Source organism: Brienomyrus brachyistius, chromosome 14 (assembly GCF_023856365.1).
Source record: "Brienomyrus brachyistius isolate T26 chromosome 14, BBRACH_0.4, whole genome shotgun sequence".
In the NCBI taxonomy this organism is placed as follows: domain Eukaryota; kingdom Metazoa; phylum Chordata; class Actinopteri; order Osteoglossiformes; family Mormyridae; genus Brienomyrus; species Brienomyrus brachyistius.
Window position 1 is genome coordinate 25,599,245 of NC_064546.1, and position 25,593 is coordinate 25,624,837.

At 47.3% G+C, this 25,593-nt stretch overlaps 1 protein-coding gene across 5 annotated transcripts in view; it reads right to left on the bottom strand.

Moving 5' to 3' along the window:
- Positions 1-25,593, bottom strand: part of prkd3 (protein kinase D3) — a 47,236-nt gene that overhangs the window by 15,703 nt on the left and 5,940 nt on the right. For 3 of the 5 annotated variants that reach the window (XM_048974328.1, XM_048974329.1, XM_048974330.1), the window contains 4 exons: positions 9,442-9,580; positions 1,685-2,425; positions 1,233-1,390; positions 52-244 (listed from right to left, as the gene is read on the bottom strand). In XM_048974328.1, coding sequence (XP_048830285.1) covers positions 52-244; positions 1,233-1,390; positions 1,685-2,425; positions 9,442-9,580 — 1,231 coding nt within the window. Of the gene's footprint in view, positions 1-51; positions 245-1,232; positions 1,391-1,684; positions 2,426-9,441; positions 9,581-25,593 lie in introns of those variants that run through there. The other 2 variants (XM_048974332.1, XM_048974331.1) reach the window with 2 other exon arrangements.

The window sequence follows — 25,593 nt, forward strand, 5'->3', positions numbered from 1 at the left end:
TGGTTTAGTAATATTTAGTAATATTTAGAAAAGTTTGCCTAGACACCCCACCTTTGCACTGCATGCCCTGGCGAAAGAGCCCCTTTAACAGGCATTTGCAGTACTGGCAGATAGTGGGCCGTGTGTATGAGTGCACCACAAAAGTGTGGGGCACCTTCACCCGACCCAGGACCATCTTCTCCATCCAGATGGGCCTGCCGCTCCATGACGGGATGCGCTTCCCCGCCTCCTGGTGCGACCGTTGCTAGGGGGAGACAGTATGGTACGCGGGGACTGGTGAGTCTTGGATGCTTAGGTTCAGCACAGGCAACCGTCACGAAATATTTTGGCAAAATGTAATCAACCACAGGATGGATAAAAAGCTTCTACAAAGACAGCTCTCCATGGTGTTTTGTAGGAAGAAACGCAGAAGGGTTTGCGATCAAAGTGTGGGACAATCACTGCGCTTAGAATGTAAGTGTGTCTTGCTATGTTTATGAAAAACTCAACGCGGCGTGTTTAGATACAAACAAAACTTGGAGGCAATTTAAGAGGTAGGGATTGAAAGAACAACAGTGGAAAACATCAGTAAGACTATATGAGACAATGTCCTTCACAAGATCCATCACATAATCTGATGCTTTAACGTCAGCGGCAATGTTCCTCAAGGCGCCAGTCTTGGACCCATATCGTTATCAGTATACATGCATATATCTGACTCCAGTCACTGCTAACAGTTTCAGACATATTGTGACTTTTTCCTGCTAAAGAGATGGCATACATGCACATGTATTACTGAAACCGGATGAATCATTGCTGTTTCAAAAATGTAATAACTGGCAACAAGATGAAAAGAACTTGACATATAACTTCCTGCCACTTTGCTTGGACTGAGACCATGATCTTGGGCCCTCACAAACTCAACCAAACCAAAAGACATCGGCGTGTCCCTTCCCAATTAATGATGTTCCTTTGAAGGCTTGATCAGAAACATTTACTCTGTGTCCACCTCACGACTCATGTGTCCACGGATGGCTAGAGCACAAGATTTCCTCTGTTTCTGCTACTTATTGGCCCAACATGCTTCTTTAAGTGGAGTTCACAATATTACACTGTCGGCCATTTATGCTTCAGAAGACAGTCCAATTAAGCACGTTTCATTTTGTCCAACAGCAGTGCTAATCTTGGGGTAACAAACTCTCTGGCACTTTTTGGGTTTAAATGATGAGCGGGCCGCAATATAATTGACCTACCTCCTCCTGTGGCATGGCAGCATGTTTGGCTGGAGTGGGCCGAGGGACCGACAGCGAGGGCCCTGGCAGGGACACATTGGATAGGCGGCGCTTCCGTACCCCGCTGCAGTTGTTCGGGATCTTAAAGGCGCAGCGTTTGTGGTAGTTGAGCCCACATCCTACCAGGAGTCACAGCAGAGTGAGTCTCCCACAGAAGTCATTTAAAAAAATCAAGAATTCAGTTGAGCTTTATTCGAAGGCTTAATTCTCAACTTTAGCCACTAGAGGTCTCACTAGAGCCTATAAACGGTAAATGTAGCATAAACCCATGCTATTAACTAGTTTGATGACGTTGTCTGAAACACTCTCTGAACACTGTAGTTAAAATCATCAAGCTTCTGTCTAAGAAGCCACTGAACAGTGTTATTAAGAGTTATAATTTGATAACTCGGCTAGAACATTTCTTATGCTACCTTTTTCAGTTAATGGTGGAGTGGATATGAGCAGGCAGTGTGCTCCCGGTGCCATGCCCTTAAAGTTCACACCCCTGACCCTCCGCTCGCTCTGCCTTCTGGGGAGGGAAGAGTGGCAGCACATGGCACTGCTCCGCCCGGTTTCACAAGCGCCGTTTGAAGATCCCATCCGGCGATTGCCGCCGCATGCTGGACTCCATTCAAAGGTCCAGATTTGGGCTTCAAAGGCCTCTATCTGTAATGGCAGGAAGTCGCACGCTCGATGGGGGCATCCTGCAGCTAAGCGCCATGTGCTGCCTTCGACTCCCACCCACTGCCCCCATTCCCGGGACAGAGTGCAGAGACGTGACGGCTGACTTCTCCTGGAGTCTTCACGTAAACTTCTGAGTTTCTGCTGCTGCCCCCTGGCTGTGCCGTACACAGTGGCTTGAGGGCCAGTCTGGGTATATTCTGTGGCTGTGTTGGACTCCATGATAAGGGTCATATGTACGGATGCTAACGCACCTACCACCGCACTTAGGCGTTCTTTAGTGTTCGGGTAGCCAGACGGTATACATCCACGTGAGTGGCCAAATACGTGGGCTGCATTGCCAGAGGCATTGCACTCACCTTCACACTTGAGGCCCTGGCGAACCAGACCCCACAGCATCTCCCCACAGTAGTCACAAAAGGTGGGGGCCTTGTACGAGTGCACAAACAGGGCATGCGGCCGGATCTGGAAGTCCTCGACAGTAGCGAGAGCTGGCGGGAAGAAAACAGAACTCAGATTTCATTAATCATTATCATACGTTGTGTGTGGCTCTGGGGATAAGGACTCTGCACCTGTGACCAGAAGGGCATGGGTTTGAGTCCCATGGGTGGTGAAGTAACTGAGTCACTCTTCTGTTCCCGAATGTAAAAAAAGCACTTTTCATACATGTGGGATTAAAATAAGGACACAGTATGACTGTATATATAAGGTACAGGTAAAAAAAAAAGTAGGAATGAGAATGTATAAATAAATGAGCAAATTAGTAAAATGTCAAATAAAATATAAATAAATAAACAGGAATGCAATACAAAATAAAAACATAACTGAACAGGATGGAATCGGCAACGACTGAATTTCATTCTACTTGCTACCAGTACGACAATAAAGACATTCTCTTCTATTTCCCCACATTGCTACTGCTTATTTAGGCTAACTTTCCATTACAGATTGCATTACTTTATCAACGCTGCATTATGCGGTAGCAGTGGATTAGTCACGTACCCACTGAAAAACATTTGGAAAAATAAGCTAGCTGATCCAAGGGTCAAACACCAAGATTAAAATTACATTCATCTTTGACATAAAAAAAATAAGTGAAACAAGAGTAATGCATTTACCAAAACAGCAACGCATCATAGAGTGTCGCAAATGGAAAGCACCACAGCCCTTACGACAATACAAGGGCCTCGTAAAGTGTAAACTAATTACACCATGCACTGAGTAAATAACTAGAGCGTCGTGCTGTAGTGACAGAATTCTGACAGTAGGGGACACTAGTTGAACAGTACAGCAAGGAGACGGCGACACAAGGTAGGAGGTGGTGGGGGTTTCTGCAGCGTGCTTCTCTGACTGACTAAGGCAGAATATGAGCCCTTTCCCTCCCCCAGGGGCTACAGGGGCCTGTGGCTTATCACATTATACATTCTCTCTAGCAAAATAAAGGGTGCACTGCAGTAGGGGGTGCAGGAAATCACCGCAGACGAAGGGAGAGAAGTGTTTGCACAAAACATTAAACCAAAACACAAGTCTGGGAAGCCACAGACTATTGCTGTGGGAAGAACTTACCAGGTAACTCTATAAGACGGTCCTGTAACTATGTTCATAGCGGAGACACAGGATTAAATAAAAATCTCCTCGTCAGCACACTGCTTTCTCTTGCTTTTACAGAACTCTATGGACCATGAGCATTATTAATTTATTATTATTATTATTATTATGACTGCAGCTATTATTCTGTATAAATGCACCCGTTTACACAGCTGGATGCAAACTGAATCTATTCACAATAGGCACCTCTAGCAGTGTTATTCACGAATGCAGGATCTAGGCAAGCTTTTCACCACAAGCGTAGCTCCATAGAAAGCAATGCAGCTGAAGGCCAGTTCGCTTTGTGCTCCAGTGGAGAGGCGGGATTGTAACCCGCCTAAGGTGCCCTCTACCGCTGCCTTAATGGCCACCAAGTCCCCCCAGGCGGGCCTGCGATGTCGGATCACTCATGGAACAGGAGCATTCCAGAATGGTGCGAAGGTGCACAAACAGCTGCTCCTGACTGTGATTTCAAGAAAACTGCCAGCTTCCCTTCAAAAACACAGACCGACTGAGCATAACAAACAGAAGGTGGATTAAAAAAAACAAAGCTTGTAAGCTAACCAGTGCTTAGTCTTTGCAAGGCAATATCTTGTCTAGTGGGGGCTCTGATGACATCACTTCCTGTCTGGTTTCCCTAGTATGACAGACATTCTGGGACACACATAATGAGAACTGACATTCTCAAAATACAGAAAGTGTCTGCTATCTAATCATAAGAAGAATATACCTGGAAGAAATCAATCAGCAGAGAAAACCGAGCGGCATCACACTCTAGACACAAGGTCCTTTATACACGGACATCCACACAGGCAATCACAGGCACGGACAGCCACACAGGCAATCACAGGCCCAGACATCCACACAGGCAATCACAGGCACGGACAGCCACACAGGCAATCACAGACACGGACATCCACACAGGCAATCACAGACACGGACATCCACACAGGCAATCACAGACACGGACATCCACACAGGCAATCACAGACACGGACATCCACACAGGCAATCACAAGCACGGACATCCACACAGGCAATCACAGGCACGGACATCCACACAGGCAATCACAGGCACGGACAGCCACACAGGCAATCACAGGCACGGACAGCCACACAGGCAATCACAGGCCCAGACAGCCACACAGGCAATCACAGACACGGACATCCACACAGGCAATCACAGGCCCAGACAGCCACACAGGCAATCACAGGCACGGACAGCCACACAGGCAATCACAGGCATGGACGGCCAGGCACAAAACGCCCAATCCAGGTCTCCTCTGCTACCAAGCTTATTATTCTAAACTAATAATACCTCTATGCTACTGTGAAATTATGTCATTGCATACTGCAATCCAGCATCTTGTCCGGCTCACGTACACAACATAAACAAGTGAGTTTTCGAAGCCTCTGAAAAAAGAAATCAGCTTGTTGACAAAACCATGACTGCAAAGAACCAACAACCTTGGCTGTGATGAGCAGGAACACGCCCCCTCAGTTCCCCCCATAAAATGGCCATAATCCTCAGGTCCAGGCACTTGTTACACTGACTTAAGTACCCCCCCATCCCACAGGGCCATCTCCCTAACCCAGATTTATGCCTCAGGGTACAAGAGATCCCAACACCAGCTAACAATAACCGGGATCCCTAGTCCAGGAACTAACCCAAATCACCAAATAGGCTGCAGGGGTTGGCTTTATATTTGCAAAGGGTCCAGCTGACCTGAATGGAAATAATTGGTTGAGTCTGTCTTCGTGACAAGCTTTATGTTTTTCTGAGAGAGCCTTCTCCAATCAGCGCTGGTCCGTCACACGTACCACGTTAAATAAAAGTTCAAACAATCAAATCTTACTAGTCCCTGCTTTCAAACGAAACCTGAGTAACTATATTTTTGACAAACAATTTCGGGGGAAATGGAACAAACACATTGGTCTGTTTGCAATGCCATGACAACAACATTCCAGCGACTTACTTTGAATGCGAAATTGGTGCTAATTTAATCTTTTCGAACAGACATTAACATGTTTGCTGCTTGCCACAGGACAGGGAGGATTTCACCTCCTGAAAGACTCTTTATCTTGCATAGTAAACAAGTTTGTGCAGAGAAAATCATAAAACAAAAGATAAACACCAGGAACTAGACCTTGGCAACAGTGTTTTCTTTGTACAATTTGCAGAGCATCTGGATAAGTGGATTTTTTTGGGATTTTTACAATCAGAAAAGAAACCTACAATTCTTCAACTGGCAATAAGTCATTTTTATAGTAACGGGGGGGTGGGGGGTGAGATTCCTGAAAATTTCCTTATAAAGAAAAGTCAAGAACATTGCAGAATTTAAGCTCATCATTACACTGCTGAAGGCAGAACTGGGGGCCAGCAATATGAGGAGAAAACCTTTGGAGAAGATCCCTACATAACCTCTGCTGCCACTGAAAATGGCACAGCCCCCCATTCACATCAACACCAACAAGCACCGTAGTCCAGGAAAGGCCCGAGTCTTACCCCTGGTGAAAAGCTAACATGAGATTGTTGAAGAGGGCACCTCCCCAGCCTGACACAACCTGCCCTAAGAGGTACGAGGTGTCTTGTGGTTCATTGGCTGTATGTAACACATGGACACCCATTCAACAGCCGTTATTGACATACACACAAAATCCGAGGGGGGACACAAGGGCCAAATAAGGCATATTTAGCGTTTCTACAGAGAGAAACAGTTGGTTGTAAGGTGGGCATTCTGGGATACAGGCAGGCCACTTGTCCGTCTCACCATAACAGAAATGGTCTGTGCAGAACAAGACCACACTGTGAAGAGACAAGCTCAAGGTATATTTAGTGCCACCAGCTATGTGTCTGCAGGAAAGCCGAGTATGCTGCAGGCTGCGGTGAGTGGTTTTTGTTTCACATTTCTCTTAAGATCAGCGCCCTGCACCAAAAAAAGCTGAGAGGAAGTGGCACACAGTGGCACGATGGTGACACGCGTTTTGTTTTCTCTCGATAATCTGGTATTTTCTTCTGAAAAAAAAGATAAAGGTTTTTGAGGTGTGTTGGGTCCTGGTTAAGTTTTGTACCTGGGGGGGGCTAAGGAAGAAGACAACAGCACACTCCGGATGAGGGAGGACAAAACACCTCCTGGTAAAATCCTTCCGGAAGCCACTTCTATTTATTTTAGAGGATGTGTCTGCTGCCAAAACTCCCTGACAACTTACCTATAACAGCATACCGACTGTTGTGAAGAGTTAGCTGAGGCATAGCACCTCCTACTGGTGACAGCCGTGCGAGATGAATGGATATAAATGCTATTTATTCATTCATTCATTCATTCATTCATTCAACTTCCTGACCTATACAGGGTTACGGGGGTCTGGGGCCCATCCCAAAACCAATGGGCACAAGTCAGGGAATAACCCAGGATGGGGTAACAACCCGTCACAGACATACACTACATGGACAAAAGTATTGGGACACACCTCTAAATAATTGAATTCTGGTATTTCACTCAAACCCATTGCCAAAGGTGAAAATCAAACACCTAGCCATGCGGCTAAGTTAACGAACATTTGTGAAAGAAAGGGTTGTTCTTTTGAGCTTAGTGAATTCAAGTGTGGCACTGTCAACGGATGCCACCTTTGCAATTGGCCAGTTTGTGAAGTTACTTCCCTCCTAGATATTCCACCGTAAACTGTAAGTGGTATTATTGCAAAGCGGAAGCGTTGAGGAACAACAGAAACTCAGCCATGAAGTGAGAGACCACATAAAGTAACAGAGCGGGATCGCCAAGTGCTGAGGCGCATACCAGACGTGGGGACTCAAGTTGGCGACTTGGACTCGAGTCGCACTCGAATCGCTCTTAAATTGACTTCTGACTCGACTTAGAACTTATAATTATTTGACTCTGACTCGAGACTTTTTAAGTTGTAAGAAAATACAGCTTAACATTCCCTTCCAAGTCAAGCCGTATTTTCTTACAACTTAAAAACTGCCCGCATCTCTTCCTTGTGCCCTGCATACTCCACGTAGTGCTATGTCTTAAATTATTTGTTCCGTCACGCATTCATATACTGCATTCATATTTAATAACGTAAAAACATAACGCCAGCAAATAATTTGATTGAACAGTAATAGCACTGACCGCTCTTCCGTAACCGAAAGAGCAGCACGACTGCACACATTATTTTAACTTCTTAACATAGAGTTTGCGGTGCATAATCATTTATTTAATCGCACACACACAAGCTGACAGACAAATCAGTTTTATCCATTATTTGGTGTTTTTGCTTTAGAACGATGTGTAACAATGAAAATCGCGATTCACTTTAACATGCATTTACTTTAGCAGCACGACAAACGGGGTCTGGGCTATACTCATTCATTAGCCAATCACATTTGCTAATGTAGTTGGGGGCGGAGTCCAGCATGGTTTGGTCTGGCTCCAGAGCAGGGCCAGTCTGACATGCGTTCAGCACAGCAGTTTATGCATACAGGTATGGTCCATTCAGGAATTTATGCCAAAAGTGATGCCTTCATCATAATGTTAGTTTTGAGAAAGTATCAGCCTTAAAATCTACATTAGAAAAGTTCTTAGGTTTCTTATTGCTTCAAAGGCATTTGAAATAGCGATTACTTTGTAAATGTATAAAAGCCTAAGGAACTATGAGACATGCAGTTTTCGAACTATTCAAGTGGTGATTCCCATTTTAGTCGCATCAGTTACTAATATAAAAAAAAACAATTAGCCAGTTATATTTTTGACCAATAGTAATGTCAGATTGGAACAACGATGGAGACTTGAGACTTGACTTGGATTCTAATTTTGTGACTCATGAACATCTCTGGCGCATAGTGTGTACAAGTTGCCAGTGCTCTGTTGACTCAATAATTGCAGAGCTCCAAACTTCCTCTGGCATTAATCCCAACACAAAACCTGTGAGCCGGGAGCGTCGTGGAATGGGCTTCCATGGCCGAGCAGCTGCATGGAAGCCTCACATCACCAAGCAAAATGCCAAGCGTCGGATGGAGTGCTGTAAAGCACACTGCCAATGGACACTGGAGCAGTGGAAATGTGTTCTGTGCAGTGACGAATCATGCTTCTATGTCTGGCAGTCTGATGGACGAGTCTGGGTTTGGCAGATGCCAGGAGAACGTTACCTGCCTGACTGAATTGTGCCAAATGTAAAGTCTGGTGGAGGAGGGATAATGGTATGGGGTTGTTTTCCAGGGATTGGGTTAGACCCCATAGTTGCAGTGAAGGGAACTCTTAATGCTTCAGCATGCCAAGATATTTTACACAATTCTATGCTTCCAACTTTGTGGGAACAGTTTAGGCCCTTCTCTGTCAGCTTGACTGTACCTCAATGCACAAAGCAAGGCCCATCAAGACATGGTTGGATGAGTTTGGTGTGGAAGAACCTGACTAGCCTACACAGAGTCCCCATCAAACACGTTTGGGATGAACAGGAACTGAGATTGCGAGTCAGGCTTTAACATCCAACATCAGTGCCTGACCTCACAAATGCTCTTCTGGATGAATGGGCAGAAATTCCCACAGACACACTCCATAAACTTGTGGAAAGCCTTCCAAGAAGAGTGTCATTTGCTATAGCTGCAAAGGGGGGGACAATCTCCCACACACAGCCTGACTGACACTACGGTGCCTATGGATTTAGAGTGTGATGTCATAAAAGTTCCTATAGGTGCATTGGCCAGGTGTCCCAGTAATTTTGTCCATATAGTGTATAAAATATACTTCAAAATATATTTACATAAAATAGTTGCATAACCTGAGTACAATTTTATCAAAACCATAAACCTTACTGAAGACACTGTCCCAGAACAAGAGACACGGAAAGGGACTCTCAGTGGGGGCTTCTGATGTGGTCCTAGACTGGGTTTACCACAAACCACGGCAACCTTGCTCACCAGAGAGGACGACCTCAATCAGGTCCCCCTCGTGGATGTCCTCAGCCGATGTCAGTCGCTGCAGCACATTGTCGGAGCTCAGGTCATGCCGGAAGAGCAGGATCTTGTCATAGAGGCCGAAGAAGCCGCACTCTGGGAACTGGGAAGAGAAGGAGACGGGATAATTATCAGCACGTGTCCTGTTTCTGTTCGAAGATCACGGACTCTCATCCGAGGTTCGGGAGCAACATGGCCGATCTCCTTCAGGTCTGCGCTGCTGGATCCATAACGGATGTCATGACGAACACCGTAAAGAACGGTGACAGCTGGGAGCTAAGTGGAGCTGTCCACAATCCCCACTCCCCCCCCCACCCCCCCACTGTCATCCGGCGTCATTCTCACCCGCCCGCCAGCCAACGCTTTCACACCAAGGTGCCGAATCACACCCTATGGCTAGAAGCAGAGCTAGCACCAGTTTCAGCTAACGTACACAAGATCAGGCCTTCCATCTTTGTCAGGCAAACAGACGAAACAGCAAACGAACAAGGCCGAACCCTCATATGCCACGATGAGCCAACTTAACCCGTCGTTAGTTCAGCGATGTCATTTAAAAATTATATGATGCCTACAAGTTCTCCAACAGTATAGAAACGGTGCTGTCGGTTCGTCTCCAAGACGACTTCCACGGAGCCAAAAGGGGTGAGAATCCCACGGCGAAAGCGTGGGCCCAGAATGAGCGCGGCCGAGATCACCGCGGGAGGTGGTGGGCAGGGCGGGGTGTTCTGAGGGCAGAATGAGTCAGGCGGCAGCCCCTACACCCCTCATCCCCATGTCACCACGTCACCAGGGATAAGTCAGCGCCGGGTCTGGGCTTGTGTCACAGCAGAAGGATGGGGGAAAAAAAAGGCAATGGGTCACACATGGCGACAGGATGTGCAGAGCATGGGGGTGAGGATGACCTCGCGCTTTCAGGCGATGACAGAACACAAGGAAAGTATCACGCGGACAACCAGCGACACTGCAGCATGCATCTGTGAGTGTATGCAATGTGAATAAAGATAATCACTGCTCGATGCTCTTCATCACTGCTTCAGCGATGTTTCGGGCTTATTTACGGAGATCATTCTGGGGTCGTGAGCATTACAGCTGAGGTCACGGGGGGGGGGGGGGGGGTGCCGGAAGCCGGCAGCTCCATGCACTACAATGTCGAGGTGACTCTCCAAGGGCTGGTTAGGTGCGAGAGAGGAACCGCAATGTATGAGACGATAAACATCCTGCCTCACCCCCCCCCCCCAAAGGGGAGTCGCAGCCTACAGTCTGCCAGGGATGCGCCCAGACAGCCCTCAGCCCCTTCCTCCTGTGACATATTCTCAGGGTTCTCCCCTACTCACACCCCCCCTGGAGACGCTGGGCCCCTCGTATTTCACCTCTGCGTCAGAGAGTCGCACTCCCAGAACACAGGAGGCACCTTCTTCCGGCCCTTTTCTGAACTGGGTCCATGTCAGCGTGCCGAGGACCCCACGTGGCTGTCCCTTCCACTGCCTGTTATTAAACACCCAATAAAGCGTACAGGGTGATGAACAGAGAATTGAAGTGCCAAAAGACGCGTGTAAATCGTGACAGAACGCGACACCCAAAATGGGTAGTATTTGGGATTCGCTTAACCGCCATTCTATGTAGCTGAGTCACTCACTTTTTAAACCCAATCAACTGGAACCAATCTCCTGCCGTAAGGTTGTAAATAATGTCAAAATAAGCTTGAACTCAGGCTCTGTGACCCCCAGGCCCATGGATGCAGCTCTTGATGCATCTTGTCGACGCCATCCTCCTGCACTTGAAACTCTTTTAATATTTCAGGGACCCGGGCCATTACTCCTGCTAGACAGGCTACGTGGAAACGCAGAAGCACAACGAACAGGGGGGGCTGAACACTGAGGACGTTGCTCTAAAAGCCTAGGGGTCGCCTTCCCCAGGCCTGGCCTACATTACTGTTAAAAAGGCTCCTTTACTTCCATGGTGGGGAGGAAATGAGGGGTCTGAGTGCCAGGAAAATCAGCCCCCCCGCAATTTTTTTATGAAGCACAGCTTCACTCGTCCTTCATTGTGAAAGACTCGTATTTCCCTGCCCCCCCCCCCCCCCCCCCCCCCCCAACGCAAAGACAGCTGGCCAGCAGAATGGTGCGTGTTTGTCTTGTTTGAAATCAGTTACATTTGATAAGCTCAGGGACAGAGAAGGACCTGAACGAATGCAGGGCCCATCCTGTGGGGCCGGGATCAAAGTCAGGCCCCCCGGTGGCGAGCCTGGTTGCGCACAGAGGTCGCCATGCCAACCAGGCATTCTGGAAAGTCCATCTCGCGCAGGTGCTTCCCCCAGCAGCGGTCCGCCCCCACACCACAGTCACGGAACAATGCCACTGGCGGTGTTCAGCGAGGGCCTGCTGGGGCCCCTGGTACCGGTGCTGGCACGACGGGTATGTTGAGAGGCTGCACCTGTGAGGGGTCCCTGGGAGAATGCCAGTGGGGGGGGGCGTGACACACTCAACGGAAGGAGGCCCACAGAAAACAACAGCGCCATCTCCAGGATGAGGATGGCAAAACATGTGAGGGAAAGGGCTCAGTGCTGGCTGTACCTAGACAAACAAAACACTCAGAGTGCATCCAAAACCACAAACTTGTCCACTATGTAGTAGGTGAAACATAGTATGCGAAGTGAGCAGTATGTCCAAGTCCTCAGTATTGTACACTATATTCTGTGAAATTCCAAAGTGTGCAACCGATGGACGCTACACTATCCTGCAAGGCTACTGGAGCTGCAACCAGAGGTGAAAGACCGCTGCATGCTCAGAAATTTGTGTCAAGATGGCAGAGGAACAGACATCTCTGTACAAATGTCTGTAGAAAACAATATGGATATGTATCTTATTTTGTTGATAGTTTTTAATTATTTTTACATATCACTGGGGTCAAGCTACATCATTGTAAAATGCCCAAGTTAGGTAATATGTAAACGCAGTATGTCCGAGTGCATGCATACTGTTCTCGTGCACATAGTACATACTACACCAACGGTCTAGTAGTAGGCTTCTAACTAATTCAGTACGTACTGCGTAAGTATGCAATTTCAGATGCGCCTCCAGACTCTCAGGATGACTCTCCAGACTCTCAGCTTCTCAGCATGACAGCCATGCGGACCCTCAGTGGTCTGAACTCAGCGTCTGCACTTCAGTCTACACCCATCTGGAGGACTGGTCCATTGGGCTATGACGCCATGTATAATTGATCTGGTTCATTCTGTTCATGCGCTAGTAATTACTTCCCATTATCCTGCCATTCAGGTAATCAGAAAGGTAGGAAAGAAAAATGTATCCCGTAATTCAGAAATTGCCTTGTTTCCTTACACATTAACATACATTTTTTTAGCCGACACTTTTATGCAAAGTGGGGAACAATAGACAGTTCTTAGAAAAACTGGGGTAAAGGGCCTTGCTCAGGGGCCCAATGGTGTCTCTGCTGACCACAGGGTGTGAACTGGCAACCTTGCGATCACACACACTGCCCCAGTACTACACAACTTCATTGAAACAGAGCTGGTCGCTAATCTCTGAGTCACATTGTCCTGGATAACCAGAGGCCACTAGGGCCATTTCTGAGGGTCCTGGAAGCCTGTCATGTGAGATGCAGCACTTACACCTAGCTATGGTGATCAAAGCCGTAACAAGAATATCCACACATCTTCACAGGAACACATAAGATTCCAGGGAAACACAGGCTCTAGTCCTCGAGGCTGGCAGTCATCTGGCTGTCTGAGTGGAGCGAGTACGTGGTGCAGGTCCACGGTAGAGAGCTTAACACACATTAATCCCATGGTGGCTTCCGAATGAGCACGATCCCTGGCCTGAATGCTCTTCCTAGCATCAACTGTCACTTATTTATGCCAATTTTACAATTTGGCCTCAGCGGAACACCGTAAAACGAGTGTTTCCATGCCATAATCACGTGGCAACATCCAGGCTAGGTCACATAACGGGGGTGACGTCACCTGATGATGACCATCCTCAAATCCGTCCAGTGTATTAAACAGCATCACGTAGGAAGCGGTGATGACATGGTACAGAAATACCTTGAATGGAAGACGCCCACAAAAAAAGCAAATTACAAACTTACAAGCCGTTCCAGCACTCATTATCGCGCAGGCAAAGGGACTGGACACCCGCAGGCTCGCCCACCTGTACCTTATTATAACAAGGTAAACTTCAACCAGCTGACCTCATGTCCGCTCTCCACAGTCAGCAGAGGAGTGGCACATCCTCACCACCTCCCTTTGAGTCATCCGCTTTTCACAGGTTATTCAAAGCACTTCCAGTCTTCAGACCCACTTTCGTGAGTAGGCTGACATCAACGTCAAATGACATTACAGCGATGATATACTCATAGCAGCTTGTAATTGTGATATTCTCACCCATGCCACTTAAAACAAAATCGACTCAAACGTCAAAACGGGTTTGTCTTTAACATAACTTTCAGAACATACAGCACTATAATCTCAGAGAAGGTAAAAGCAGCTCTTGGGCTGAGGAAAGCCTTTGAAATTTCCTGAGGTGTTCTATCAGACAGCAGGGGTTTGGGGAGAGGAGATATCAGGAGGCTGATCGTGATTGCAATCCCACAAGCCGCAGGAGGAGGTTATGGAATCTTTTGAAGGCGAGCAGAGGAATGCCGCAGCTCCTCACCTCATATAAACTGTTTGTTTTACAAGACAGTAAACACAGTTCAACGCTCCGTTGTGTCTTTCCACATCATATGTGACTTTAATCCCCCTTTCTGGAGATTTTAGCAGTTCGAGGTCACGTGAAAGGGGCTTGCTTGCTGAACAAGGTGGACGTACGACATCCGGAAGTTGAAGGACCACGGCCAAGACTTCAAGCAGTTAAGCATCCTTAAAATGAAACGACGGAGATATAGAGAAAGAAATTAAAAAGCCCACAGACATTTGATACTTGGGGGGCGGGATTTATGTTATTGGCCTCATGTGATGCCATCTGGAAGACATGCTTGTGGTTTGGGGCTGTATATCACACATTCAGAGCGTGAGTGTAGGGCCCCGCCCATCCTCACGTTTCTGTGCCCTAGTCCCGAGAGATGATCACCCAGCCCCATTGGCCTGGCCGGCGAATTTCCACTCCACATGTTTTTCCATTCCAGCGAGGCAGCTGGCCCAGGCTTCGCACTGGCCTGCATCTCAGCCAAACTGCTCAGATCATTGCAGGGGGAAAAAAAAATTTGAAAATGAAGACTTGGACAGTGTTACCTTTGCTCTTCCAGGGCCTGTTCTTTTTAGCACCATCTTTGGCATCTGACGAAGGACTCCTCTCCACCCACATCTAAAACATCATTTCACGGATGCTGGTATTTTTGGGAGACATGTTCATCATATCATACTACACTCAAATAAAAAAAATAAATCAAAAATTGCAATCTTTGAGAGTATTGGTAATGAATGCCCGTAGCATTTTGCAGCACTGTCTCTGACTATTATGGGATGCATGCCTGTATATTCATTCATTCGTACTGCTGCTTCATTTGGTGCCTGCAGGAGCCCTGAAAATGAGAGACACCTCGGGACCTAACACATACAGATTAACGATCCAGACTAATGGGACCTCATTTCCTTCGGCCCACGTCTGTTTGCCACGGCGCCACTCATGAGAGGAGCCGCACTCATTTGACCATTATTGATGGGCTCCTAACGCCCCTTTACGCAAGCAGAGAGGCCCCCGGGTTCTGCGGTATTGGGGCGGAGGCACTGTGCATGACTTTGCGCGATCAGGCAACAGCCCCGTGCCTTTGAGCTGATGGTGAGGCATACCATCTCATAGGGGGTTAGGGCGAAGAAAAGCTCCATTTCAACATGGTGGACACAGCTTTTCATATGACGCTCCCTACATTCTCCTGTCTTCCAGACTTCGTCATATGTAGGGAAACTGGATCGAGCCAGGGTTACGGTTACCTCTCTACCAGGTGGAGAGTGCCAGCGGACACTGAGACTGATGAGAGTGATGGCAGCCACGTGACATGATAGGTGGCACTACAAACCAACCCCGGAGACCCAGTGCCCGGACCTGGGCCAGCTTGACAACGAGCACAGAGACGGCTATCATCACGATGCCCAGTGGATTCCAAGCATGACATGAGGAAAGCAAACAGCAGCACCCATCACAATTTTCCATGTCCTACTGCTCTGTTTTCCTAACCCAGTCCTCAGGGAGCCCCAGACAGTCCACAGTTTTGCTCCCTCCCAGCTCACAGCCAATTGAAAACACTGAGTACCTGGTACTGGCGGCCTGTCTCGGTATCCCCAAGCCTGTGTTAGGACACACTGTCCTAATGGAGATCAATATTAGGCCTCTCATATTCCAACCACATCGACATAGGAGTGAGAAAGTCTTGCACATAAAGCCGTGACCTGAGATTTGCTCGGACTTCATCAGAAGCACTTAGAACAACATCGATGACCCCGCGTCAGCTAGATTGAAGATAGAGAGTCATGGCAGTGTCAAAGATTTGGCCCAGTGAATGGGCCATTTTCTCTGTGCGCTCATTAAGCGGAAGGCAGGGTGGGATTTGGATGTGGCATCACTCCAAGACAGAATAAAGCAGGAATTAGTTACTGCAAAGTGCTCCAGCAGTCTGTTACCTGCCTGAAGTGCTCGATAGAGGCCGGGGCGGAAGCCAGCAGTGCAGACTGAGATGCTTATCAAATCATGGGCACGGGGGGGGAGGGGTGCAAACAGCGCTCACTACAGGGCTGTAAGGGAAGCCACCCCACCCCCACTGCCTCACCCCCATGAAGCTCATGTCACATCCTGGAACCACCCAGCACTGGCATGGCCAGATCACCGCGGTGACAACAAAGGGCCCGTCTCGCTTCCGGAACATTCCAGACAGGCAGCCTTGAAACATTTCATTTCTATCATATGTGAAAACTGAGTTTTTACAAATTTTGATTCTGTTAGTGTTAAAAACGGCAGATTTTCTTACGGAAAATACAGCAGGCAGCACAATGGCTTTGAATGTGGCCAGTAACTTTGACGATAATGCTGTAAAAATGGGTGAAAAACATGCTTTGGATGAACAAGTCACCTAGGTAACCAAACTGTATTGTACGCATACACAACATTAAATACTGCACACACTGCAGTAATGACTACAAAATGATGGCCATCCCACTGTTTCTTTGCTTATTAGCTGTAATCCACTGTAATGCAGCTTGATCTACCCGTGTGATCGGAACGTACACACCAAACGCACTTTCACATGGAGTCTGGTTCTCTCAGAAAATGCCCCTCATTTGTAGGAAATTTGTTTTGATCTATGTCATTTATTCTACTCCATAAAAAATTATGTTTAAATGCTAATAAGACACTTGGGGCATTTGCGCCATCACAGAAGCCAAATGGCATGCAACGCGAGTGCTACTGGCCTTCTGCATTTGCTACTTTTATACAGAGATCAAGCTCACGCCAGAACTATCAGGAAAGCACTCTGAATGGCCGAAAGGAGTTGAGGAGGGCGACATACGTATGCAAGCCATTACTTCTTGCACATTCCATGAAAAACAGGGGCTGGAATCTCGAAAACAAGGGTGATGAGTTCTCTGCTCTCGTAAGACCTTCAACATAACTGGAAATGTTACCATGACAGGGCCAACAGAGCAGGCTGCTAGGTCTGCACTGGCAGAAGGCACTCTTGGGAATTATGCACCGTTAATATAAAAGCACAGATTTGCCATCTGTAACCTGGTGCTACAGTACTTAACCTCTATTGAATCATTAACATACAACAGAATTACCAGCGGTACCAACATACTACAAAACTGAACAGCAGGATTTACCCTGAAGTTTACCATTTAACAACACAGAAATGACTTATCCTTGTATAATATGCGCATGCACATGTCTGAAAAAAAAGACACCAACAATGAAGACAACCTTAGATGGAAGTCTGGGGAAATGCAGGCTCCTGTAAGCTAATCCTCTCAGCTAAGGTGCATGAGTCGTGTTGGCCGGTGACAAAAGGAGTGTTTGTTTGTTAGACAGCACAAGGCCATCCAGTGTTTCTGTCACAAAAAAAGCATTTTCCATGCGAGTTAGTTATATCATTTTGGAGGGAAAAAAGCACACACATGACAGCTTTCAAAAGGGAAAACCATGAAAACAACAGCGCATTTCATGTTTTTTTAAATGGGGGCTGGAACAGATCGTGCTGTCCTCCATGCAGTCATTAATTCACACTCTGAGCTAGTTCAATTCTGATGGCAGAGTTATTAGGACACTAAGGAGGCTGAGTGGACTCTAATACTGCTTTGAAGAGATGCTGATACTACATGGGATTTTTCTATGTATGGAATGGGGGGAATGGTATTCTGGGTATTCTTATGGTGATGTGATCACCACGAGGACGACACCATGTCATTCTGACATCTTTTACCCTACCAGGATGGTTCAAAGTGACAGCAAAACTGACCTCACAAAGAAACGGACTTCAGTACTCTGCCATGTCATATTATGTAAAACACCCCCCAAACACACACACACACAAACCCCGTTTGCGAGTTTCCCAGGGTGGCCAAGCCAAACATGCTCACAGCTGGAGCAATAGGCTCCCAGCACCCTAACTACACATCATTGCTTGCATAGCTTGCATTTCACACCAGTTCCACTTTTGGTCCACTTTTACTCCCTTGTCAGACACACGCCACATTTTCCATAATGGTAAGCAGAAACTGATTTTTATCCACAATGCACTGGAATACAAACAGGTGCTTTCGATCCAATATGTAATCAGGCAGTTAATACGCACATCTAAGGAATAAGAAAGAAATTAAGAAGAAACTCTGTCCAAGAACATTTTAGCCTGTCAGTGACTAGGTAGCGCTTTTTCTCCTCAAAATTCTTCTCCCTGTGCCACCAAAAAAAAAACAGTTTCTGCAAAAAATTGTTGGTGTAAAGACAGTGCGGGTCCTAAGCTGCTTCCATGGAGGCTCCCTTCTCAGAATTCACGTTAAAGATAAACGTCTGGAACACGCTTTCGCCTGCGAGTGTCAGGCAGCCTTGGGGGGCGAGCGGGCTGGCCCCAAGCAGGGTGCACTGGGCCACCATATTCAGCCTCCTGGGCAGCTCCATGGCATACTGGGGGAAATGTTTCACCTTCCAAGACCTCAGAAAGATGGCCGTGAGTTTCGGCTGGCAGGTAACATGACCGTCCGACTGAAGGATGCTGTTCCACAGCAAGCACCATCATATTTCTACACTGACCCTTCCTACAATATGTTACCCCCAGTTACCCTTTTGGCTTGCGAGACATATATATATGCACTTCAGAAGATCTTCATGGTCACTCCCAAAAGATAAAGTCGGTGGTGTCCACTGACCCTTCCAAGTGGGAAGGGAGCACTAGGGGACTCCACCATTTGGGTCGATCCAACAGCCAACAGAGTCAAATCTTCCCCAAGGAGAAGCGACTGGGCCTGAATTTACATGAACCCTCACCGGGTGTGCTGATAACATCGGCATCAGAGCCGAAGGGAGGAGGATGCACGTGGGGTTCTGATTGTGTGAATTAACATAATAGCAGGAAATCACTGCTTTTCGTCACATTCCCACTCCATCTGTTGATGCTGCAGATGGCCCCAAAAAAGCCATGTTGATTGACAGGAACCAAGACATGATCCAACAGATGGAGGAAGGGGAAAGGCGCTAGCTAGCTTGCGACTGACTACCCCTCTCACGACCCCTGGCAGAGTCATGACATTGCAGGTAAGAACGTTTACCAGATGTGATTATGGGGAACAACAATAAACCTCCATTGCATGAGCGTGACAAATGGGCCGCATCAGAATCAGGGCAGAGCCAGCAGCTTGGATACTGAGGGAATGTATAGGGTACCTTCAAAACACGTCCACAGGTCTCTATATACACTCTCCAGTCAAGAATAAGTTCGACCATGAACCACAAAAGCAGCACGTCGCTGATACTCAATGGCCGGAGCCAAATAAATGAAATAGCCAGTACCTGAATCGTCAATCAATGAGCTAAAAACACATATCACTGGCTACGGGTGGTTTGTCTATCAGACAACCAAGGCAACCTCTCAGATGTTTAAATAAATGACATCACCCATTTCCGCTACACTCCACCAGCCCCCACATCCCCCCCATGTCCTGTCCACCACTTCGATTAACACTAAAGTTTGATTGCAACAGAACCTCAGCTGACCCGTGAAAATGGATTGGCCGGTGGCTCAGAGGCTGTCCAATTAGGAAAGTGGCCAGGTGTACATGCATCGCACATGCTACAAGGATCAAGCATTGACCGCAAGATTTCGCTTAAACTCCTGGGGAGGAGTTTGGGGGAGGGGTGATGTAATGGTGCTTTTTGTTGGCCTGACCATGGCATCCAGTTTACTACATGAGAGCGCTCATCACAAGTGGGTGGCTTTGAAAAGGTCAGGGAGGCAATCGGGAAAGCTCACCCTGGGGACACGCAACAGTGCTTCACCACCGTGACGCCACTGAGACCGGAGGTCCAGCGCAGTCAGCCTCGGTCAAGACAGGCCGCTCCTCTCTCATAGCACAAGGCTTCTTCTTTCCAGCAAGAACAAAGCTCTTTGTGCCAGAAGCTTGATGTGCCTTCACACGGCATACAAAAATCACGTTTCAGACAGAATGAACAAACAAACAAACAAACAAACGGCCAGGCCTGAAGTTGATCATGTCTACCCCCTTCTGGTTTTGTTTTTTCACTCTTCTGAAAAACTTTGATCACAGGCTTTGTCTTGGGTTCAAAGCAGGCTGGCCTTCGTTAAAACGGCCTCGCACCTCGTTACGCCTGCTCCACAGATCGCCTGGGGGCCCCTCCGCCGCCACCGTTAGTACTCCTAATTACCACAGGGCCTGACCAGAGAGCACAGGCCCTTCCCTTCATCTGGGTCCCATCTGAGCACCACCTCGAGTCCAGCTGAATGAACCATTTCCCCCAGTAGTGAAACATGTTCCCTTCTCATGCTGCATCAGATGCAGCTCTGTTTGATTATCCTCCCTCCTGTCCGTTCATTCCTTCGGCCAAAATTGTGGAACGAGGGTTCAGAACTGCCAAGCCAAAACGGTTTGCGATGGAGGGGGGGCATCCACAGGCCGGTCCCAGGTGATCTTGTCTCGCCAGAGACTCTTCCAGCCACTGTTGAAAGCGCCCCTGTCAAGCCTTACCCCTTTAACCCCTCCCCCCTTCCAAAACAGCGGCTCTGCAGCCCCGCAAACGACTGCGATGACATCGCTGGTGCAGATGGGAGAAATTAGTCGGCCAGCTCAACTGGAGGGCGGTTAAATCTCAAATTACTTTCAGACGCGTGGCGCGCGCAGACCGGCAGCACAGCCAGCGGCTCCGGGTCGATTGCAAGCGAATGTAAGCCCTGCAGGAAGTGACTCCGGAGCTTCGCCGGGTCTCACTTCCTCACCGTCGTAAAGCCCCCGCCCCAAACAAACGCCCGTGCTCAGACAGCACGAATCCGTCTCCCCCCCCCACCTCCCCGTCAAAATGTCACCACGCTGTTAGATTTCAGATTTCTGACTCACTTTCGGTACTCCAATGACACATCACGCGCGGGTGGAGTGGGGGGGGGGGGGGGGGGGTTAGGCAGACACAGAATCTGTGGGAAACTGCAGGCAGTTTCGTGTTAGCACAGACGCTAATGAGCCTGACACACAGACACGCTGCTCAGTGACACTCCTCACTCTCCGACAGGATCGCTGCTGCCGTTCAGCATCTGGGACCAGAGGTCCCGCTCTCCTGCCACCCACGGCATTCTCCAGACTCCTACCATACAGCCCTAGTTACCATGGCAACACAACGCTTTGACCACAACCATCTACGCAAACCTGTGAAAGAATAGCTGGGAGCTCGAGTTAGCATTAAAAAGTGCCCTTGAAAAATCCCGGCTTGCGTTTTAATATTTAAAAACATAACATGCATTAAAGCTATTAACATTCCGGCAAAAACAAATAAATAAAAAAAACACCCACCCCTTACATGGAACAGTACTGCCCTGAAATTAAGAGCATTTTAATGCAGGATATTGATGTGCTTAGCAGAGAGGCCAGCACGCACCCTGAAAGGATTAGAAGGTGCGTATGTATATGCATATCTAAAGACTACTAACAGCAGCTTCAGTCCTGGTTCTGTAAAACCCTCAAATCTCAACAGATTTTAAGTGCAGTGGGTCGTATTAAAAACAGGGGACCGGGTGTGATTACAAAGGCTGTCGAGGGTCATTACTCTGCAGCATACATGTTAAACTTGGCACGGGACACACTGCAAGGGACACAAATCATTTTCATTCCACTCCAGGGCAGTTTTAGTCCCTGCCAGCGTGGAACCCCTAACTGTGAATGCAGCTGTGAGACCTCCCCCCAGACATGGGGGGGATTGTCCAGCATGCCTTCGACACATGACTCCACCAGCCAGAATATCCCAGGGAGAACTGGGCAAGGTGAAAACGTTAGTGAAACTGTCGTTTGAGGAAACGTTTGCTTTCTTTTACCTTTTGTTTTACGCATGTAACGTCTAAACCTGCAGACATCCTTCCCTTTGCTGGTTCAACCGTCGACAGCCAGTGAGAACAGGTCATTCTTAGGACTGAAGTCTGAAATCCTAAAAGATGAGGAAACGGAGTTCAGCGTTTCCCCAGCCCTCACCGACTCCAACATGGCGGCGACATCAAGGTTTCAAGTTTCCGAGCATGTGAGCTGACCCCAGCAGCCCGCAGAATCACGCCTGAGGAACGCCTTTGTTCTTTGTTGTACTTTTTTTTTTCATCGGAGTCATGAACTTCCGTCCTGGGAACACCCCCCCCCCCCCAGTCTGGATACTTGGGACCACTTGGGCGACACCAAACAGGAAGCCCTACGTAATCAGATGCTGTAATGTTTATTTCCATCCATCACTCTTGGCCTTCCCCAACACGAAAGCCCAGGCACCAGGGGCACATGGGGGGGGTGTGTGTGGGGGGGGGTCCTTCCTCACTGTCACCTAGGCCTCCCGCAAAAGAACCTAAAACCATTTAGCTTTACTAACATCCTAAAACCCGCCGTCTACGCTCTCGTACTTGAGCACAATAAACCATCCCTTGTTGCACATACAATTCCGGTGAAATTTTAAAGGTGAAGCAGTCAGGCAGCTCCAAAAAGAAACCTACCACGCAGAGTAGAATAGCATTACAGGACAATTATCCCAATTACAGACATAATTAAACTGTCAGAGCCCTGAAGGAAAGAAAACTGAAAGAAAGCAGGCCGTCGTTTCCTGCGTTTAACTTCAAAAGCCTCCGTCTGCTAATGTGGGCCCTTGTGAAGTTCTGTTTTGCCTGAGTTTCCAGAAAGATTACATCATCACGAGCAAGAGACGCGCAGAAAATCGGCCGTCGCAAAACAGCAAAGACAGAAACGGTTATTTTATGCATTTGGATGTGTTTTATGTAATTCAAGGACTCCTTTTCAGATCTTTCTGACAAATTTTAAAAAGCTAGACACAGGCATGCGTGTTCATTACATTAGGAAGGGAAAAGTTAAAGAGCAGATTCCAAGGCCAGAGTGATCTTCAAGGAATATGACCTCAGCTAACATTAATCCACAAAGCATGCCAAAAATGTGTCACCACAAACGTAGCTACAACATTTTGCTCCTCCTTGCAAAACGACTTCCTTTGACAATCTTCTATCCAACAATTCGACACAAAGAAAAGCAACCTGCAGAACTGAAAAAAACACTAAACAAAGCAAGCCTTCTCTGAGGCGAAGCTTTTCAAACAATGAACTATACAGCTGTTCTTTTGTCCCCACAGCCAGAGCGAATTTCAGAATGGTCATTCACTAAGTGGAGACAATCAGCAGAGATTTATCTTGTGAATTAAAGAAAATTAGGGGGGGGGTACATTTTATTGGATGGAAGTATTGACCCACAAGGGCACCGCTCATGTTCTTTTATATACACAGCGGTACGTGACAGTTTTGGAACTGGGGAGGGATTTTATGAAATGCCATCAGTAGAGAAAGGGATTGGTGTGTTTGCAAGCCACAGCAGGTTCAGACGCTGTGCCTGTGATCAGTAGGTTGTTGGTTCAAATCCTGTGGTTGGCGACGTGAGCTCATTGTTGGGTGTTTGAGCAAAGCCCAAACCCCCCTATCCTGGGACTGTCTGACCCTGCTTCCTCAAAAATATATTTAACTTTGGAGAAAACGACAGACAGATGACAGACAGATAGACAAATACAGTTAGTTAGTTAGTTAGTTTGTTAGTTTCAAAGAAACTGAGCAACTGAGGGACCCCAGATATAACCCAAGAAGATGATGGTCTACTGACGAGAACATGGGCCAAGGTGGAAGAAGAGAACACAGACGTGGACTGCATTGTTCCAGCACCCGAACACCACAAGGGGCTCCTCGATCCCTCCCCCAAACTCGATGTGCTCCATGTGCCAAGTTTGGCCGTCCTGTCGCAGATGCTGACTCTGCTGTTCCAGAACCGGCAACCTTAACAAAAGTGCGATGGGAGATCCAGTGAATTTAACACCTACTCTCCAATGCCCTGTACCCTCCCCCAGACCGATGTTTCACCCATTAACGAGGAGATCGAGCTTTCGTCAAATCAGTCATACCTCCTATGAGAATGCGGACATTGTACTCGCTATAGAAATGTCTCCTTAGAGTAAGATTTTCAGTCCCTGTTGAATGCAGAGGGGAAAAACCACGTTCCGCTTCGATTCCATGGTTATTCCTTGCATTTGACGGAGGATTTAATGCGAGAGTCGCTTCTGGGGAAACGTGATTATCTCTCCCTGTTATCAGTCCCCATTGTCAAATAAAGATTAGCATGCCAAACTTTTGCTACACCAGACAGCGTGTTTATACATGTCTTTAGGAACATTTAGCTGCCTTTCATTTGCCAGCTGTTACGGGACAATCCAGTTATATGAATCTGAATTAAGCCAACCTTACAAATAACACTTTAATGAAAGGCATGGGAGGCATGGATAAAAACGGCGTAACCAGAAGGTTGCAGGTTCCAGAGATTCATGGGGTTCTGAACTGAGAACAACTGTACATGTGGCAGATGCACAAACAGGACACAAACCATAATGTTACACAAGGACTCAAGACTGGGAAACCCAGGAGAAAAATAGAGCAACTTTTTTTTTTAACGTACTTAAAATTAAATCATGAAAATCATGGAAAATGGCTTTTAAATTAAAGCTTTTTTCATACTTTTAATTTCCTGGGACGCTCTTGCAGGGCCGCTTTGGTGCAAGCATTCCAGTCTAATTAGTAATGTGTGTGTATTTGCGGTACAGCGACTGGTAAATCGTTTACCCATAAGCCTTTGCCTCGGCTCAGGAAATGACAGCACACAGGGGCAAGGTTCCATCCAAACAATATCTACTGAGATATTACCACATAAAACACTTTTCCTGTCCGATCCCAGATGGTTCCAAAGCACCGTGTGTGTGTTTTTTTTTTCTTTCTGCTGACAGGAGGAATTTGTGAATGGCCGAAGTCCCCTTCGGCTCCCGGGCCAAATCCCGCATTAAAATCTGACACCACGCACGGACTGCAGCGGAGTCTCTGAGTGTGCGAGGATGGCCCCTTTGGTGAGAAAACACCAGAGTCATTCTTTTTTCCCCCCTTCGTCAAAATGAAAAGCAGATGTCTGCACGTTGAAATGACAGTCCAAGTGGATGACGTAAGCCAGTCGCCGTGGCCTCGCAATAATAATATTAAAACTAAATCACACCACGGTTACAATGTCCTGTAATTTGTATAATGGTTTTACAGTACAATTATTCAAATATGCCCTGTGTAAAAGTATTTCTGGGCTTTTTCCTTATTAAATACTGTAATCCTACTTAACCAAACAATCAAGCTAAAGCTCCACACCTTTCTACCTGATAGCAGTCAATAAGTTTTATGGTGATGCTTGGCTGGTCTCTGGAAGTGTCTGCCATTTTGTTTTTTTCACATGAATTTAAGACATTAAAAAAATCACCTTCCAGACACGGAGAGACGATGACCTGGAAAACGGCAAACCAGAAACCAAATGACATTGCACACAAGCAAGGTTTACCTCTT